The sequence below is a fragment of the Aotus nancymaae genome, unplaced genomic scaffold (assembly GCF_030222135.1).
Source record: "Aotus nancymaae isolate 86718 unplaced genomic scaffold, 86718_ANA_hifiasm-v0.15.2.pri h1tg000014l, whole genome shotgun sequence".
NCBI classification, from domain to species: domain Eukaryota; kingdom Metazoa; phylum Chordata; class Mammalia; order Primates; family Aotidae; genus Aotus; species Aotus nancymaae.
Genome location: NW_026988425.1, coordinates 64,077,001 through 64,085,151, shown reverse-complemented (window position 1 = coordinate 64,085,151; position 8,151 = coordinate 64,077,001). Strand labels below are relative to the sequence as shown.

At 42.5% G+C, this 8,151-nt stretch overlaps 1 protein-coding gene across 1 annotated transcript; it reads right to left on the bottom strand.

Moving 5' to 3' along the window:
* Positions 1-1,110: 1,110 nt before the first annotated feature.
* Positions 1,111-2,928, bottom strand: CARTPT (CART prepropeptide). Its single transcript, XM_012462077.3, has 3 exons — positions 2,724-2,928; positions 2,214-2,297; positions 1,111-1,652 (listed from the first exon to the last, which is right to left on the bottom strand). Exons 1-3 carry the CDS (start codon positions 2,880-2,882, stop codon positions 1,545-1,547), a joined length of 351 nt encoding a protein of 116 aa, XP_012317500.1. The 5' UTR covers positions 2,883-2,928; the 3' UTR covers positions 1,111-1,544.
* Positions 2,929-8,151: the final 5,223 nt, after the last annotated feature.

Genomic DNA, 8,151 nt, shown 5'->3' with positions numbered 1-8,151 from the left:
TTTTATTAAAGAACGATGTGCTTTCTGGGGAATTGGAAGCCCAGTCTGTTGATTGCCTGAAGTGACATGGAGAAAAAGGACAAATCTTTGGAGCCAAAGGGATTAAAGCTAAAATTATTATTTAGGATTATATGATGTGAGCAAATTCTATGTCTCTTGCCCTCTGTTTTCTACTCTGAGAAATAGTAACAATATCTATCTTACAAGATTAGGCATGCTAATAGTAATAAAAACACTGCAAATGGTAACTGTGTATAAGAATATTTTCTATCAGAAAACTCCCTATGAATCTGGGGAGGGTCTTTATTTTTAAATTCTGCTATTATGCAAGTGCTTCTTGAGTTTGGATTAGGAAGCTGTCGACATTTGTTTCTCTCATGATGCTGATGCTTAGATGTTGCTTAGTCTGGTTTAAACCCTTGGAAAGGTGACCTCAGATAAGCACTCAAAAACATATAAAGGCTACTTAACTTCAGATTTAATGTTTTAATTTCTTGAGTTGAATTCTTACCTCCCTCAATTTTTATTTGCTCCTCTCAAAATTATTTTCTGAAATGTCTGTGTTTCCTGGAACAGAGAATTTTTCCAAGAGTGTGAATTTACTCATGGGAATGAATGGGTCTCATAACCTTAGAGCCTTTAGACAAATAAGAACCCCTAAACAGTCCATATCTTTAAATCAATGCATGTTTTCCAATAACAGAGTTGTCAAAACAAAAGTTCTGATTTTTCAAATTGCTTTTAATGTGATGAAAACATGAAACAGTTTATATTTTATTGATCTCACTGTTTAAAGTAAAGGGTCTGGCTAAAGGTGTGAATAAACAAAATCATATCACCTCAACTCAAATCATTTCATCTCTCTCTCTCACACACACACACACGCACACGCACACACACACACACACAGCCCACATCGCTGCAATCAAAGAAAAATAGATTATACCAAAACTGGCTTGGCAAACTCCTAACGATCAAAAATCCTTGAAGCTAAGGTGCCACTCTCCCTATAGACTGCTATATTAAAAATATTTCTCATTGAAAACAACAGCATGATTAATCTCACCATTCCCACTTAAATTACTTACATGGATACAACAATGCACTATGGGCAATTATTAAAAACACTTTATTATGTATAATTTGTACATGCTTCAATTTGTGTTACTTAGGGTGATTTATTTTTCAGATTGTAATATCATATACCAACATTAGCTAGATCTAATTTTCATCCTGCCATGCCACATACAAAAATACAATTTTCAAAGCAAAGCTTCTCTTCTTTACACAAAGGTACACAAGAGTTTGTCAGACAAATAAAATAAGACTACTTCGCACACATATCAACACCATACAAGGCATTATCCTTCACACTGTAATATCTAATGTGTTCTTTTATTTTAGAAATGGCAGGAAAAGAACCCCTTCCCTTCAGAGGAAAATGAAAACTTTATCTGTTACTAAAGCCAAACTCCAGCGATGAAGATGTGGTAGTCTGGGAAAAGCAGAGGGATGGGGATGTATGGAGGAGGATGGACACCCCTTCATAAGCACTTCAGGAGGAAGGAATTGCAGGAGGTCCCTCGGGGACAGTCACATAGCTTTCCGATCCTTGCCCCTTTCCTCACTGCACACTGCTCACCGGCGTCGCACTGCAAACAACAAAATGTGTGGTCATTGAGTATGAACAAACCCAGGCTCCCAACAGGCAAGTCTCACAGTCAACGCAATTTCTGTCTCATGAAAGGGCCAATTGGACTCCATCACCATCAGAGGAGGTCTAAGTACAGTCAGGTCTGAAACGGGGAATCTTGTGCTTATGATTTCAGTGAGACTACATTTTTTTAAAGAAACTTACGTTATTTTATCCTAGTTTCTTCCTAGTTTTATCCTAGTTTCTTCCACCTTTAGGTGGCGAAGGTTAGGGGCGGGAGGGGGAACATCACATTTCCTGGCTCCTTTTCTTGCCCATTCAAACGGCAAAAAAATCAATCAGACCTTTTTTCTGAGAAACAAACAATAGACCTACATTTTCTTACAACCCCTGTTCCTGCTTTCCCATTTCCTCACCCAGGAAGAAAGAGCCCACCAAATCCTGCAAACCCGTTATCTAAGTTATTTATTCACATCGTACAGAGAAGATCGTGAGTACGATTCAAGGAGGTGTACTTTCTCTCGAAAAAACACAGAAAGGGAGTGACCACAAACCTTACCATGGGGACTTGGCCATACTTCTTCTCATAGATGGGAATACGTTTACTCTTGAGCTTCTTCAAGACTTCCTGCAGCGCTTCGATCTGCAACACACCGCCCCGGAGCCCAAAGTTGCCGCCTTGGCTACGAGCCCAGCCCAGGTGCTCACTTCCAGCCCTAGTTATAATGAGCCCGGGACCCACAAGCACTCTGCGGTGGGACTCAGCAGACAAGGGAACGGTGGAGGGGTGGAAACTTGGCGGGCGCTGTCCCAGGTACTGACCGCGGGTCTCTGAGCCTCTGAGGCTCCTGTTGCTCAGAAGGGCCGGGATGAGGGATTCGCTCAACAGACTGCCAGGAGCCCCTGGGCTCGAGACGCTTTTCGGATCGCAACGGGTGCCCGGGCTTTGCGCTCAGCTCCCCTCACCCTGACTCTGGGAATAGGAGTGGAGGTGGGAGGAAGAGGGAGGCGTGCAAAGGAAGGGATAGCGCGGCAGCTCAAAGGGGTCGGGAGCAAGGGGAATACCGACCAGCTCCTTCTCGTGGGAGGCATCCTCCACGGCAGAGTAGATGTCCAGGGCTCGGGGCTGGAGCTCGGCGTCCTCCTGGGCACGGGTACCCAGCAGAGGTAGCAGCAGCAGCAGGGAGACGCCCAGGAGGGGCAGCAGCCGCACGCGGGAGCTCTCCATGGTTCTGAAACTCGTCGTTGCTGAGACACCCCGCGCTCCCACCTTTTATAGTGAGCCGGAGCCCCCGTGCAGGAAAGAGGGAGGGGGCGAAGAAGGAAGGGGATGTGGAGGAGGGCCTGGGTCAACCGTCTGTAGGCAGCGCTCCGCCGGCGCTTGACGTCAATGCCCGCCGGGCTCCAGGCGCTTGGGTATGAGGCTCTGCGCACAGATGGGTTACAGCGCAGAGAACAGGACCCCGCGCCCCCAAATGCTGTCAGTCCCGAGGCGAAGGACGCTCCCCGAGGGGCCTGAGCTGAAGCTAAGGGGCTAGAGGTGAGGGATGGGGAGCGGAAGGGGCCTAAGAAATGGAAAATGCCTTTGGGGCAATGCACAGGCAGGAGAGTCGCTTCCCATCACCTAGCAGCGGTGGCAGCCGCACCATCCACCTCGCCAGCCCTTCCTTCTGGTACCCCAACCCCAAGTGTGGTGGCGAAAAAGGGGTGTTGCCTCCAGACAGCCAGGTGTGCTGAACACCTTACTCTGTGGGATAGGGGAGGCAAATATAGTACATAAAAGAAAGAGAAATAGTGGCCCTCCCCACAATGGATTCTTTGATGGAAACTGTGATAATAGTTAAAACAAGAGAAGGAAAATTGTATGACTTTGATCAAAATGAAGAACCTCTCCAAGCCTCAGCTTTCTCTTTTGTAGAACTAGGATTAAAAAGATGTACCTCACAAAGTCATCAGTAGGATGAAATGAGAGATTAAGTATGTCAAACTCCTGGTTCTTAGCTAAGGTTCCCTGTCCCTCCTTTTTGAACTTGGAGGCTATTCAGGCAAATTTAACCATCCCCAGAACCCCCCTACCCAGCACCCACCCCTGGTATCCAAGAAGCCTGTTTAGAAACAAAGTAAAAGAGTGAAAAGAAAGGCAGCTCCCTGATTGTGAAAATATCTCCAGACATCAGAAGTCAATGGTGACCTGGATCCCCAGCAACTTGTGAGAACACTGTGGCTTTTGTAAAGGTTGAGGTCCTTACAGCCTAAATGCACATGAAAGTTTGTGTAGGAGAAGCAATGCTTTCCTCTTAGACCTAGAGACCAATCCCACCTGCTTGCTCACCTGGCTTTCTTCACCACACCCTCTTTCCCTCAACTGCTCCTAAATTCATCCCCGTTACTACAGCCCAGTCCTGGACAGCTGCCCCAGCCAACGTAATGTCTAACGCTTAATCCCCACTCTGTCTCTCTTGCCTTCCTCTAATCCATAGTTCACCACCAGCCAGAGTATTTTTCCCCCTTAAAATACACTAATGACTTCTAATCTTTATAAGCACTGAATCTAAATTCCTCATCCTGACTTGCAAAGCATTCTATGATCTGCATCCTTATATATCTCGTGTTCTACCACTTTGCCTCAGACTCCTTCACTCCAGCCTCACATGGCTTTCTTTCTGGTCCTCTAGCAGATCAATTTCATTTCTACTTTAATGCCTTTGCACTCACCTCACCTGCAAAGGTCTTCCTGTATTTCAAAATGGCTCACTACTTCTGTCATTTAAATCTCAGTGTAAATGTCTATGACTACTCAATCCCAAGCATCTACCAATTTTTTTTCTCCCACAAATTTATTGCTTAGCAGATGATGTGGGTCATTAAGATAGTTAATACACAATATGTATCTGGTTACATCAGCTATCAAGTATTTAATTGGTACTTAAATACACACTGAGAAGCAATTCAAAGAGTGATTTCTAATGAATGGCACACATATTAACAGCATCAAAATATTTTGCTGTGGGGTAACTTCAACCTGAAAATGCATCTAACACCTCCCTCAGCCCTGCCTTCCACACATACCTTTTGATTCTGCACCACAAAACTTCAGTGGCAGCACATTTTCCTGCTAAAACCTTACAGAGACATATTGGCACTCACTGCAAAAACTATCTCCAGTGATCTTTAAACTATTCTAAGTTTCAAAAGAAAAATAATCTCAAATAAGATTTTAGCCCATTCTTCCTGAAGGATGTAGATATTGCCAATCCAGAACTTTTTCTCTCCAATTTTGTTCTACCTAGACACAAGTAATAACTTTCTCTTTGTGCTACTTCTATTGGAAAAATAACCCCAAAGTTTAAGTCTTGCTGAACTTTAGTTGGTGCTATCATTTTCTTATAAGGAGGGTGCCACATTTAGTCAAGGGCTTAGGGAAAGGACTCTTGGACAAACCTGTGAAGCAAGCCAGGGGCATTTTTGTCACTTACATACCACAAGCTGTTTTCATCTTGAACAGAATGACTTTATAAACTGTCTTTAGGAAGCATGGTATAGTAAATTTTAGGCTATCTTCTTCCCAACGACAACTTATGTAAGTTAAAACTAAAAAAAAAAAAAAGGCATGAAATGTCTTCATATTATGCCCTGTTAGGAGAATTTGTATATTCTTACTACCTTGTAATGACTCCATTAGAGGGGAAAAGCCCATCTTTGATGCCCCAAGCAAGTAAAATCATGGTGGAATTCAATTACTACTTCTCACCTCAGATATAGAAAAGGGAGGCAGGTCACCTCATGAAAGACAAGCAATGGCCAGGATGTGTCTTTGGAGATTTAATGCAGACAAATCTCTCTTAAACATCTTTTCTGAGATAGAGTAGGCCTCCAGTCCTTCTTTTTGAAGCAGAGAAATCTCATAAGCAGAGAGCCAAGACACTACTGCCAGTAAGATCTACTTACAACATACAGCTATCTGAGTAGAACATTTTAAAAGCCTCTTCTTATTCATGCTTGAAGGGCCACTTTTCAGATATGGGGAGGTAGCACTGATCAAGAGATAGACTGTTTCCTAGGACAAGGAAACATTTCCCTGGATCCCAGCACAGCACACCTTGCTGGAGTGCAGCAGGAGTGGCATGCCTAACCCACACTTCCCATGCCACCACCAACCCCATCTTCTCCTCTAACTGTTCTGGATCAAAATATCCTAACCTTATAGAAAGTGTAAAACTAACACTAAAACAGCTGACTAGAATATCCAAGAGATTAACCATATGACTTAATAGAGAGCAATTTTGAATCATTCAATGATTATTCATTGTCTATAGGTTAAAGTCAACTGCTCAGCATGGTGTAGAAGTTTCTTATAATATGGTTCTGGTCATATTTCTAATCTCATTTTTCTCTACTCCCAACCAGTCCCATCAGATATATTTTACTTTGTAGGTACATCACCCTTATTTCTTAATTTTGCACTGATTTAGAACAATAGACTAGGTTATGCTGCTATAACAAAAAACTTCCAAATCTTGGTGATTTAAAAAAAATACACAGCCATATTTCTCACTTGTGTCCCATGAGCACCAAGAATTGGTGGAGTGTTCTGTTCATCGTGGTCACTCAGGGACCCCGACTGACAGATCATCCACCATCTCTAAAGTGGTTAATTTTGTTCCAAAGGGAAAAAAAAAAGTTTTTAATGAACAACTAAAAGCTTTGGCTCATAAGTGATACTTCACTTTGGCTTCCAACTCATTAGCCTGAACTAATCACACGACTCCACCAAAGTAAAAAGGACTAAGAATTACAGTGTTACCAAGTGCCTAGAATGCAAATATTGTGAAACAGCATTAATGACTACACATGCCTCTACCTTTGTTCATGCCCTTTCCTATTCCTCAAATGTCCTTACCATACCTTGAACATCTAAAAAACTCATGCTTCCTATCAGCAGAATTTATTTCCTTGTGGATGTATGATTAAAGGCCCCCACCTCTTGCTAGCTGTTGGGTGCAGGCCACCCTCAGGTTTTTAAGAGGCAACCCACAGTTTTTAGAGGCCACCCTTTGTTCTTTACCATCTGGGTTCCCTCAACATGGCCAATTCATTCAGGACAAAACGTAAGTCTCTAAGTGCAGTCTGCTAAGATGGAGCTTTATGTAAATTAGTTCAACCACTGTGAAAGACAGTGTGGCAATTCCTCAAGGATCTAGAAATAGAAATATTATTTGACCCAGCAATCCCATTAGTGGGTATATACCCAAAGGATTATAAAAGACACATGCACACGTATGTTTACTGTGGCACTGTTCACAATAGCAAAGACTTGGAACCAACCCAAATGCCCATCAATTATAACTGGATAAAGAAAATGTGGCACATATACACCTTGGAATACTATGCAGCCACAAAAAAGGATTAGTTTATGTCCTTTGCAGGGACATGGATGAAGCTGGAAACCATCATTCTCAGCAAACTAACACAGGAACAGAAAATCAAACACCGCATGTTCTCACTCATAAGGGGAAGCTGAACAATGAGAACACATGGACACAAGGAGGGGAACATCACACACAGGGGCCTGATAGGGGATGGGGGCTAGGGGAGGGACAGCATTAGGAGAAATACCTAATGTAGATGACGGGTTGATAGGTGCAGAAAACCACCATGGCACGTGTATACCTATATAACAAATCTGCACATTCTGCACATGTACCCCAGAACTTAAAGTGTAATAAAAAAGAAAAGATGGAGCTTTACATAATGTAATGTAGTTGCAGAAGTAACAGTCAATCGCTTTTGCTATATTGTATTGGTTAGAAGCAATTCACAGTTCCCATCCATACTCAAGGAAAGGGGATCACACAACGGGGTGAATAAAGAGGTAGAGATCACTGCAGTCACCTTAGTTTTTGTCTGACACATATATACACAGTGAAACCATCACTCCAATAAAGATAAAAATTTCAGTCACCACCCAGCAGAGACTCAACAAGGAAAGAAAACTACAGGCCAATATCCATGATGAACATAGATGCAAAAATCTTCAATAAAATACTGGCAAGCCGATTACAACAGCACATCAAAAAGCTTATCCACAATGATCAAGTAGGATTCATCCCGGGGATGCAAGGCTGGTTCAATATACGCAAGTCTATAAATGTAATTCACCACATAAACAGAACCAAAGACAAAAACCACATGATTATCTCAATTGATGCAGAGAAGGCCTTTGACAAAATGCAACAGCCCTTTATGCTAAAAACTCTCAATAAACTAGGTATCGACGGAACGTATCTCAAAATAATAAAAGCTATTTATGACAAACCGACAGCCAATATCATACTGAATGGGCAAAAACTGGAAGCATTCCCTTTGAAATCTGGCACTAGACAAGGATGCCCTCTCTCACCACTCCCATTCAATATAGTATTGGAAGTTCTAGCCAGAGCAATCAGGCAAGAAAAAGAAATAAACAGTATTCAAATAGGAAAGGAGGAAGTCAAATT

Bases quoted from the DNA above. Each gene is read 5' to 3' on its own strand.
- CARTPT (XM_012462077.3), bottom strand. From the start codon at position 2,882: ATGGAGAGCTCCCGCGTGCGGCTGCTGCCCCTCCTGGGCGTCTCCCTG. The intron at 2,298-2,723 runs GTCGGTATTCCC...GGTGTGTTGCAG, and splicing joins CCTCCCACGAGAAGGAGCTG to ATCGAAGCGCTGCAGGAAGT. The intron at 1,653-2,213 runs GTAAGGTTTGTG...TGTTGTTTGCAG, and splicing joins AGTATGGCCAAGTCCCCATG to TGCGACGCCGGTGAGCAGTG.